The sequence below is a fragment of the Panthera uncia genome, chromosome F1 (assembly GCF_023721935.1).
Source record: "Panthera uncia isolate 11264 chromosome F1, Puncia_PCG_1.0, whole genome shotgun sequence".
In the NCBI taxonomy this organism is placed as follows: Eukaryota; Metazoa; Chordata; class Mammalia; order Carnivora; family Felidae; genus Panthera; species Panthera uncia.
Window position 1 is genome coordinate 63805560 of NC_064813.1, and position 11443 is coordinate 63817002.

An 11443-nucleotide genomic window follows, 5' to 3' on the forward strand; every position below is an offset into this window, starting at 1 on the left:
CCGTGGTTCCTGTCATTTGATAGCAGCCTTATGGGCCAATGAATTCAGAGGTTAAGTTGTCAGCTAGTATGATTTTACTTTCAGTGACATATACCCCGCACCCCCCGCTCCCCAGGGCTCTGTGTATTGCAGTGAGGCCCCCCAGGACTCCAGACCTCAAGGGAGGGAAATGCTCCTAAGTGCCAGGCAGGTTAGAGGCGGAGTGAGGTGGGGTGGGGGCTCCTGCAGCTGTGAAGAAGGGCGTCTTCACAGACTCAGGGCCTGACTGGCCGCTTCCGGCTCTCACAAAAGAGGACAGCAAGGGGCAGAAGGCACTGCCATGCCCGGAGCTATTAAAAAGGCTGACTGAGGACAGGCTGTGTGCGCATGCGTGTGCTGGCATCTGGTGGGGCCGGCTGCGGGATGCTGAGCTGACCGTGCGGAGGGAACCGGCTCCAAGAGAGGAGAAAGCAGAGGAGCGTGTCCTATTCTGGAGCTGAGGAGAGAGAATAATCTGGAGGCAGAAGTGGGCTTGTGGTAGGCTGAGGGGGCCCCTCAGAGGCTTAGTTAAGATTCCGAGGAGCGGAGACTGAGAAGTGGGTGGCAGAGAAGGAGGTGGGGACAGCTGTTGCTTTGATTTGCTATTGAGTCAGTGTTCTCGGTGCATTAGCACTGGGAGGGAGCCCTGGGCTGGCCCCCAACCAAAACAAGCCCCTCTGTAGCCAATACTGTGTTGTAGCAAGAACTGCAGTTGGGAGACAGAGAGGAAGGGGATCTGATCCCCAAAGAGCCCCTTCCCAGCCTTAGCTCTTGTCCTTCCGGGACTAGGCTGTGTTCTCTGGACAAGCGTCTAGTGTTCTGCACTAAGAGGCTGGGAGGGGATGGGGCAGAGCAAAGAGGATGGCTCAGGAAGAGCTTGGGGGAGAGTGGCCGGGGTCTGTGCAGGGGGCCGGGGTCTGTGTAGCTCGGAAGGCGGGGCATGACATCATTCCCGTGGATGGTAGCTCTGAGCCGTTTTCGGAGCGCCCTTTGACCCCACCTCCTCATTCCCGCTCACACACACAGACATCAGGACAGGTGCGACCCGGGGTCTGCATGCTAATGCAGCAGTCAGGAAGCCGGACTTGGTCTGAACTCTTACACGTCCCCCTGAACCAAGCGCAGACACTTCACGCTCCTTCCCTAAATTTACCTTGCTGGCGTAGAACTGGGAAACATTCTCCCATCTTAGAAAATGCTTGGGAAAGGAAATGTAACAGAGGCAGTGTGGGGTAAGTGAAGGCAGAATTCTGTCTAGCTCATGGGAAAATATGTTTACGGGAAGGTAAGGGGCTTTCCCGTAAACTGGGAAGGGGCAAAGTAGGGCAGGGGCGTGGGGGAGAAAGAGTGGGCGCCCTGGGGAGGAGAGACCGCAGTCCCGGCCGCAGACCCTCTGTGCCTGCTCAAGGGCGTGGATGGACCCCCTTTCTCAACAGGCTCAACTTACTTATCTGCTTTGCTCGTTATGTCCTACTTTAGATATTTCAGGCTGATGGCTTGGTGTGTGTGGGGGGAAACAATGCTGTGAAAAAGTTTAATTTGTTAGAAGTCAGGCAAGAAAGGATTCATCTCTGCTGGATCTGGTTTTACGGACTTGTTTTTACCGTTTCCCTTCACTGGGTGATCAGAGTCGAGGTGTGGATGGCAGGTTCAGGGCAGCGGTGAGGAGCGTGACATAAAGAAAACCGTGCTCTGCACCACACGCCTACACCGCTCCAGCCCCCTCCCTCATCCTAACAGATTTAGTCTCTTCCCTTTCCCGTTTCTCACCTAAAAAATGTATTTTCCAGAGGGTGGCACATTGTCCGATTAGCCTTACTTTGTGCCTTCCTGGGGGATTCTAACACTTCTGTGAAACAGACACTTTCTTCTGAGTCTGCAGACCTCACAGTCCCCAGAATGGGGACCCACCGATCTCCTGTTCTTTTCTTAAGCCTTCACTGAGTATCTTCTCTCTGACGAGGGTATGTACTCAACTTTGTTCTCCAAGATGTGTATACATCCCAACCTAGTTACCCTCTTTCTCATTCAGCCTGTGCCCCTCAACACACATGACAGGCTACAGCTTTCACTATTCATATCTGTTTTTATTTTTTTTTTTCTGACACAAATACACAGCCTTTCTTATGACCCAGATACAGAGCCCTTTTCACAAGCCCATTATTAGTCAGAACCCCTGACTTCCAGAAAACCATATGGCTTAAACTCAGAGATTCTCCCCAAAGCAGAATTCAAGCTCCCTCTTCTGCTCAGACTCCCCAGGAGAGGGACAGAATCCTTTTCTCCCCAGGGCTGAGGCTCAGGCCATCTGTCACTGACACTGGACTCCAGGGCTTGGAAACCAGAAGAGAGTTGGCATGAAGCAGCCGTGGAGGATGAGAATATGTGAGGCCCAGGGGCTTAGTGGTGGTGGTTTTTATATTTGTTTGAGATGATAGGATAGGGATGAGAGGAGAAAACATATAATACATCTTTGGAAAGATTTCATCATCTTGAGGAATTAGAGTAAGAGTAAGAATGAGTACAATTGTCCTGTCATTTTTGCATTTGCCGAAGGACAAATGATTAGGAGCAGATGGCCAAACTGGCCCATCGTTTCATAATAACAGGAGAACTTGGCCCTGGGCTCTTCAGAGGTTGATCTAGGCCATGCTAAGTCTCAGGTTACTTGTCACCGATGTATTTATTAGAGTCTTGCTGGGTTTCTAAGAAGTCTCAGGTATTTAAGTCAGAGACTCAAGAAACCTGTTCACCCTCTGGAGCTTTTGTACCCTGTCTGAGGGTTTGGCTGGAATTCTAGAGTCAGGATTGGAAGCAAAGAATCTGGGCAACACAAGAAGACAAATAAATGTAGGAAGCTAGGATCTGCATATTCACAAGGAAATCTGGCATTGGAAGTACTCATTCTCCAGCCTGCCTTGCTAATATCCGGGATTACATGAAGGAAGTACAGAGCTAGGTAGTGGTTAGCTTGGAGATGAATGGCTGAGATAGCAGCCTTCATTTCTTTTTCTTTTTTTCCCTAGGGCAAGGTGATGCTTCTGACCCTTCTGACCCTGAACTGGAAGTAGATGAGCCAAAGGTGCTTATAATTAGCAATCAATACACAATTAGTGCAGGTCTAGCTGGGGTAAGGGAAAATAAACCCTTAGAGAAGACTACGTTTTAGTTCCTTGTATTATTTAGCTTCTTATCATTCTCCTGGAGATCTCCAGGAGACAGAGAGATGAGAGGGTTAAGGAATCCCAGAGGTAAGAGCTCACGTAGAAGAATGATACGCATTTTGAAACAAAATGTTGGAAGACCTGCGTTAGAATCCTTTCTGAAACACGTCTGCTGTTCATGAGAACAGGGGGCTCAGGGAGAAGAGTAGATAGGAGATACTCCAGCTGTTACTGTAACCCAAAGTCTGTCTTCCTGAAGGCTCGCTCATGGAGATAAATCACTTCCATTACCTGTCCTTGAGGAATGAAGTTTCTCCTTGTTTCACAGGAGGAAATGGAAGAAGGGCCCTGGAGATTCATCTTGGAAGCCTGCCCCCCAACTGGATTCTGCTGGAGGTCATTCACAAGTGTTAACTCTTATACGAACTATGACTAAGAAATTGATACGGGGAAATCAACATTTAGGGGAAGATCAGCGTGTGTAGTTCTGATGTTATTGGAGGAACAGGCTATCTAGTCTCAGACTGGCAGGGGCTGAGCATTCTCGGCTCCTTGCCGCATTTGACGTCATCAGCTTATTGGCAGATACCCCGAAAGAGTAGCAGAGTCCAGTTTAAAGATGCGCTTCCTGAGATTCGGCCAAGGACTTGGACTCTGGGGTAGGATGGTTGTATTTAAAGCCATTTAGTTCTGTACAAGATGGTTGTAAAGATGGGGGGCGTGAGTCAGGGTTTTGATATTTGTTTCCGATGTGTCTCATATATTAAAGTCCTCTGTTATCTACTCAGATAACCCATGAGTGTGTATTATCTTTATATTTACTGCTAAGGTTGAAGGAAAAGAGAACATTAGCACCATGAAAGGACAGTTTGTGTTGGTCATCAGGCTAAGAAGGGCGTACTTAACAAATTGAGTAGGGCTCATTTTGCATTCCACATTTATAGGGTATATGTGGTACACCAGATTATGAGCAATACCATGTCAATCTCAAACATAACTATGTGTAGTTCTGTTTTTAATTTGTGACTCCATTTATGGCGGAACATCCAGTTCTTCAGAGGCCATCTGAGGTCACTGTAGGCCCTGGTCTCCTGAGCATTTCAAACAGCACATCTTCTCAACCTCAGTATTACTTGCTCGTTCTGTCCCCTTCCTACAGCTGTATAGATGGTTGTGAGGACCTTTCATATCTATATCTCAAGGCTTGTTCCCCTCTTTCTAGTCAAGCAGGTCAGGGATCATAGCCAGGTTCACGTGTGTGCTCCTGGTGGGGGAGGGAAGGAGCTGCACCTTAGAGAGTGGAGATCATGATGGGTGGAGGGAGAGCAGGACCACGGAGAGCAGCAAGAAGGGCCTGGGGTGGCTTGTGGGGGGTTAGCACCATGGAGAGCTCAAAGCTCCAGTTTGTTCTGCAAAGAGCAGGGGAACAGGGATCCTGGGTTAAGGCACTAGCTCTCCAGGAGTCAAACTGAAAGAACAGACATCAGGACTACTGTTAGGATCATGCTATACCCATCACTTGCTCTAAAAGGCCTCCTTAAGTGCTTTGTTTGAACCTGTCACATATACACCCAAAATTATATAAACAGTGAAGACTGCCACGAGGCTGAGTTTGTCAACATGTACCTTAGTAATTACGACAATTACATAGGTATTAGTGGTGGTGGAGGGGGTTTTCATTTGCTTTAACCAGTATCTCTTCTAATTAGGGAAATAGTGCCACAAAGTCTGTGTCTCCTCAGAGACACTAGGGCATGAGAAAATCAAAGTGTGCTTATCACCAGATGGGGTATGAGGTGTATCAAAGTCAGTGTGCCTTGAAGCACCCACAATTGCTGTGAATAGTCCAGTCTTCATCGTGCATGGAAAAGAGGGGTGGATCAGTCCTCTTAAGAAGGCATTTGTCGTTGGGACATTTGGTCAGTCTCTTCACACTTAGAGGAATTTTGGTAAAGGGGCAAATGGTTCTCTCTTCAGTACTTGTTCCTTCAATGAAGAATATGTAGCTTTACTAAGCCTCTATTTTGCAAAAATCTCAACGGTTTCATGTGTTCAAGACTCTGGAAATCTTGGTTTCTCAGGGCTAGTTATAACAGGATTGGGTTGGGTTTTTCTCGGGTTATAGGAACACTGAACATCAGCTGGTTCTGACTTTGTAAAGACTCATCACTACTGCTGATCCTAGAGGAGGAGGCTGGCCTTTGGCTCTGAGACTTATTCTTTTTTTTTGCTTTACAGTTACATATGGAGTGTTTATTGTTAATTTGATGGAGTTTTTAGAGACCCGAATCTTTCTCTGATGGCTTGCCTCTCCAGGCTCTTTTTCTGATGGTCTGTTTCTCTTGATCGCTCATAAGCATTCCCATGGGGATTGCTATTGTCAGAGTTTATGGATAGACCTTTAGGACATGACTTCATCCAGGAAACAAAATGTTCCAGTATATGGGCCTATAGCCAATGGTGAATCAGGAAATGCTAAATTTTAACATGAGGGATGGAAGGCGAAGATACAATTACCCAAACTTTCTAACGCCCTGGGGATTTTTCACTCAGTAGTCAGTAAGGAGGTAGTCCAGGCCACCAGTTGCTTTCCTGGAGAATCTGGAACCCAGGTTACTGTCCTTGGGTGACATTCTGTTACTCAGAAGCAGATGACAAAACAGAGATTGTAGAGCCAGGGTGCAGTCTACCGGAGCAGGAAACAACAAAGAATGTGACTACTCACAGCCCCCCAGGGCTCTCTGGCGATGACTATGAAGATATTATTCCTAGCATATGACTTAAGGAAGGACAAGCAGCCTTTGGTCCCGTTCTGCATATCATGTGGACTCCAAGCAAGGTGTATGAGCAAGGAGTCCCCAAATCAAATCTAGGGGTTTACAGAGCAATCACACAGCTACCCAGTCTGCTGTTTCAAAGTGACCAGAACACCAAAAAGATGCCATCTGTGGAATTTTATGGCTGCAGAACTGTGAGTCACTCTCCAACTGAGCAGGGAATATCTCCAACAAGGCACTCTTGAAATTAGACTTGGGTCTCCAGTCTTCCTCAGTTGGGAGAGGAAGGAGAGAGAGAGAGAGAGAGAGGGAGAGAGAGAGCCTGAGGCCAGCGAGCTGGCTCCCTTGCTGTCAGGTTAGAGCGGAGGACCCCAGGCTGGGTGTGGCAGAGCCCCAGGGCATAGGGATTTTAGGCAGTGTTCGTGGTGGGGGGGTGCAGGGAGAAGGGTGAAAGGGCTACAGGTTTGTCTTCTGTCTTCCAGCAAGAGTAATTCTCCTTTGGTCTGGTTTACTTGTGTGATGAAGGAATTTCACATCTTTAAAAATAAAAGTGAGAAAACCACTGTCCTGGAAGGAACCCCGTAAAACAGTAGTGCTGCTTGGCCCCAGAGAGAGCTCAGGCTCAGGGCAGAGTTCTGGGTGTGGCTCTGGGTAGCCAGTGAGTGAGCCACAGCTTGGGGCCCTGGTCAGATAGACTGGTTCTGCGTGGAGTTAGCTAAGTTCTGCTGTACCGGGGTCTCTCTGAAGGCCTCAACTTCTCTGTGCCGGGAAGAGCACATCTGTCCTTCCCAAGGGCTAGAGTTGCAACCAGGAAGAGCATGGGGACAGAACGGTTACAGCTGCAAGAAGGAAGAAGCAGGATGGTACAGGCCTGCCAGGCAGACCCGTGGGCAGCTCTAGAGTGAACGCCTGCTGGACTTCTTGGCACATTGGGCATGAGCTCTCCGCTGGGCACCTGGCCAGGGGGCCGAAGAATGGATGGCAGTGGACGGAAGGTCATTGGAAAGGGAAAGATATTCATGTATGGGGCAGTGCGGGACAAGGTTGAATTGCTATGAGCTGAAGCAAAGCAGGCTGTCCACCCATCGGCTCTGTGCTAGGTCAACCCACAGGGTGCTGGAAATAAGTTGACAAGGAAGAACCCAAGGAAGGCTGTGCACAGTGTTGAATGTTGAGCTTACCAGAGCTCAGCACAGGACACATGAAGTTCACAGGTGTCGTATCCAGCAAACCTGGAATTGCCAGCCTCTACCGGTGCTAGTGGAGGAATGTGAGAAGGAAGGAGCAGGTGGGAAACCGAATGTCCAAAGTGGCCCTGGGCCTCTAGCCACAGCATGCACGGTCAGGTTCAGAGATCGTCTGCTGCTCTTCTGTAGCTTCTCAGTCCCTGTTCAGCTTTAGGAACCCTAAAAACCTGATGCTGTACCCTAGGGAGCTATATACCCCAGCCGCACATGAGGTCTGTTTTCTTTCTGCATAGAAAGAGCCACTCCATACACACCCTTGACTACTCAGACATTAGTGTATTAGGGTATCTTGTCCTTAAACTTTCACACCGCATCTCCTTGTTTGGGGCAAACATTATCCGGGAAGCTATGTACTGCCTGGCTCCCTGCCAGGGGACCCAGGCCACATCAGGGGCACTGGGCACATCTTTGGCGTGACCCTGGTCAGAATGGCCATCCAGACCACCATCCATGGGCATCAAATCTGTACTCCCACCTCCCACATCAGAGCTTCTTAGGCCCTTCTTAGGTTTGGAAACTAAGAGGTGGAATTCATTTAGATAAAGATCGTGTGTGGCTGTGTGTCTTCCACATCAGTAAGTCCTGAGACATTGCACATCAAACAGATGTCCATTATCGAGACAGATAATGCTCTACGAGGAAAATGAGGCTTGATTTGACTGTGCCTCGGGAACAGACCTCCCTCCCCACCCATCCCTGACTTCCCAACCTCTCCTCTGGAAATTCTCCATTCTAAAGTTAGTGCCTTCCCCTCTTCCCCCTCAAGCACTGCTAGGAAGTGTTTATAAATACGAGGACAGAGGATTTCTCTTCCTCTCAACCTTACATCTGGGTGAGGGCTGGGCCCCCAAATTGAGGGCCAAGACGAAATCGTGTGGTTGGTGAAGAAAGACTTGGCTAGGATATAGATTTACTCTGTTCTCCAGTGTTTACATCCTAGAGCTGGAGTGCTCCCAGCTTTCTGGGGTGACTCCTTTCTGTTTAGGTCCCAGCCTGGGGCTGTCAGTCCCCACTGCCCAGCAGGTGCAGTTTGGGTCACACTGTCTATGGTGAACGCAGCTAGCGAGATGAAAAGGCGGGGGCTGCAGCTGGAAGTCAAGGCCTAGAAGAGGATCCTTCTTGGGGCACATACACCCGGAAGCCTGTCCTTGCCGTGCACCCGGCTGGCCCTTGGGACCACCCCCCCTCACCTCCTCAGCCAGTAGGGTCCTCAGTGTGGTCCTCTGGGGAAGGGGGATTCCACCCAGGGGAGGGGCTGCTGTCTCAGTGGTGACTCCCTTCAGGCTGTTGATGGGTACCTGGTGGAAGGAGTCAGCCAGCCCTAGGGAATGGACCCCCAGGGTGCTCACGCTGGCCGAAGCTCCTTTATCATGACCCAGACAGGCCTGAGAGCGGAGGTCAGGGGAGACGGAGTGATTCCTCCAGCACCCAGGCTGCTCGCCTGTTTTCTTCAGATGAAATTCTTTACATCATCCTCCCCAGCTTCAACCCCTCCCCTCTCCACCCCCGCCCCGCCCTGGCCCTGTGCCCATCCCTGCTGGCCACTGGGTCCACAGCCCAGGAGCCGCCTCCCCTTTCTCCTCCCCTGCGGTTCTTTCTGTTTTTCGTTGGCATCTGGCCGGGCATAGCCACCACCCTCCCCCTCACTCTCCCCACATCCCTGTGCTCCGCAGAGGTCCCGTCCCCTCTCCCCCCTACCGCAGCCCAGCCCTCCTCTGACTGGTCTGAGGATGCATTCCGTTAGTCCCTCCACTGCCTGCCCTCCCACCTCCGGGGACCTGAGGCTGCGAGCCGTGGCTCCCTTCCTGGGCTCCCCACAAACTGTCCCCTGCCACCCCATGAGCTGTCAGCAGCCTTTAAGAAAGCTGAGGGGGCCCCCACAGCGCTGACCTACATAGCCGGGTCCTGGGCGGGAGGGGCTCTTCCCCAAGTCCCCTCACCCTGGCCCCGCCTCCCTGCTCCCCCCCACTCTCTCCCTTGTCTCTTACCCTTACAAACCCGAGCAGGCTGGAGTTCCCACCTGGGGCAAAGTGGGCTGGGCGAGCTACCCCACCCCAAATCTGGGAAAATCCATGCTTAGCCCAGGACAGCCTTGGGTTTTCTGGGCATCCTCCTTCCCAAATATCTTGATGCTTCCTTTTGCCCAACCTTCCCCCACCTCGTCCGCTCCTGTCTGGGCTTCTTTTCCCAGCTGCTGCCACCGCTAGGGACACTGCCATCCTGGCACCCCCCCCCCACCCCCCCGCCCTGTGTTGTTGTTTTGCTCCAAGGAGAAGCCCCCCCCCCTTCCTTGCCCACGCCCCCCTCGGCAGCCTCACCCAGGACCCTTCCCTGCCCACTCGGAGCTGCGCCTTGGGTGGGGGCGGGCGGGGGGGGGGCAGCGATGTTTGCATACAGCAGTTGGGGGGGGGGGGGCTGCACCGGCTCCCCAGCCCCTCCAGACATACACAAACCCCGACACACGCCCGGACCGAAACGGCGACAGATCTCACTCCGCCCCCAACACACACTGACACAGACATACACACAGATACTGACACACAAACGCACAGGCAGACACCAACACAGACGCGCACACCCAGACACACGCACACGGACAGCCGCACGGCCAGACCCGGGGCGGCCGCGAGCCGCCCGGGCCCGGTGCACACGCACACGCGAGGCGGACGGCAGGTGCACAGCGGCACGGATGCCCGGACGGACCCGCCCGGCTACAACGGCGGCGGCGGCGGCGGCGGCGGCGGCGACCCGAACCCCCGCTTCCAGACAAAGCCCACAGGCGGCCCCCGCCCCCCCCCCCGCCCCCGCCCCGCCGCGATCGGAGCCCCCGCCCCGGCGCCCCCACCCCCAACTCACCGTCCTGGGAGAGGTTGGCCCCGCCGGGCGCCCCGCAGCTGGCGAGGAGCAGTAGCAGGGGCAGGGCGGAGGGGCCCCCCATGGCGCGTCCCGGCCGGCTCCCCGCTGCGCGCGCTGGCGAGCCTGGGTCCCCGGGGGCAGGGGGCTGGGCAGGCGGTGGGCGACGACGCTGGCCGACCGGGCGCCCCCGAGCCGCTTCGGAGCCCGGGGCCGAGGCGGGGACCGGGAGGGAGCCGGGCGCTGCTGCAGTCGCGGGGATTAAATAGGGCGCTCGGAGCGAACCATTCGGTTGGAGGTGGAGGGGGGGCGGCGGGGGGCTGGGCCGGTCGCGGGGGGGCCAAGCTGCCGCATTCCCCACTCCCCCTGCCTCCCGCACCCCCTCCGCGCCCTCGTGGTGCCTTCCACCTTCTCCCCCGGGAGCTCCGCCAGCCCGGCGCGGGTGGGGAGCCCCGGGAGGGAGCTGGCTCAGCAGTGGGACCCTGCGCGCGCCCCTCTTAGGCTTGGGGCGGAGGGAGGGGAGCCGGGCAGGGCCTTGGGCCAGCTGGCGAGAGCGGCCACTGCAGGCCCGGGCAAGGGCGTGCCCACCGGCCCCGAGATCCTCCCGCCCCGCCCTCCCTCTTTTGGCGACCGGGGATCCCCTATCAACAGCGTGCCCAGCGACATCGACATCTCCCTTTGGGTAGCCAGTTACCCTGACCGTTCTCCCAAACACACACACGTCCCTAGTTCCTCTGACCCGAGAGCCCCTAGTCCTCTGTCCAGCAACAGTGTGCGGCCCCGGGCAATTTCCCTTGAAAGGCTTCTTCCTGCAAACCTCCAGGCCACGGGGATCAGCAGTCCCTCAATCCCCTGTCCAGGAAGTGACTCCCCCTCTGACACCTGATTTCACTTCAGACTCTTGCCCAACCAAGCCATCTACAAAGCAACTCCGGAGGGTCCCCCCTCCCCGCCCCGCTTCATCCTCTCTGTCCTCCCCTTCCTCCCAATATTTGTTCTTTTTTCTTAATCTTTCAGAGGACCGTGCCCTTCCTTCTCAAGTTTTAGTCAGTCAGGTTCCTGGGTGAATGGTCTGCTCTGCAGACCCTCAGGAAGATGCCCCCTTCAGGAGCAGTGCCTCAGTGGCTAGTGTGGCTCTTGTCCCTGAGGCCAATATATAGAATGGGTGGGAGAGGCAGGGGGTTCATGCTTGGTGAAGAGAGTCCCACGTCTCTGGGGTTGGCCGTATTCTTTGTGACCTGAGTGTCTCTGGAAGGGTCTTGGTGCATCTCAGAGAGAGGCCCCTCGAAGTCAGCGTTGCTCAGCCTTAGCGTTGGGGATATTCCTAAATTTTAGACTCTCCGAATCAAAGAGTTTTAGATATATTAGGGTTCTGTAAAAATAT

General features: G+C 53.6%; 1 protein-coding gene across 1 annotated transcript in view; it reads right to left on the reverse strand.

Moving 5' to 3' along the window:
• The window catches only part of CADM3 (cell adhesion molecule 3), a 31089-nt gene extending 20815 nt beyond the window's left edge, over window positions 1–10274 (reverse strand). Inside the window, exon 1 of the mRNA XM_049634728.1 lies at window positions 10063–10274. Coding sequence (XP_049490685.1) covers window positions 10063–10144 — 82 coding nt within the window. The 5' untranslated portion in view covers window positions 10145–10274. The remainder of the gene's footprint in view (window positions 1–10062) is intronic.
• Between the last annotated feature and the right edge of the window lie 1169 nt (window positions 10275–11443).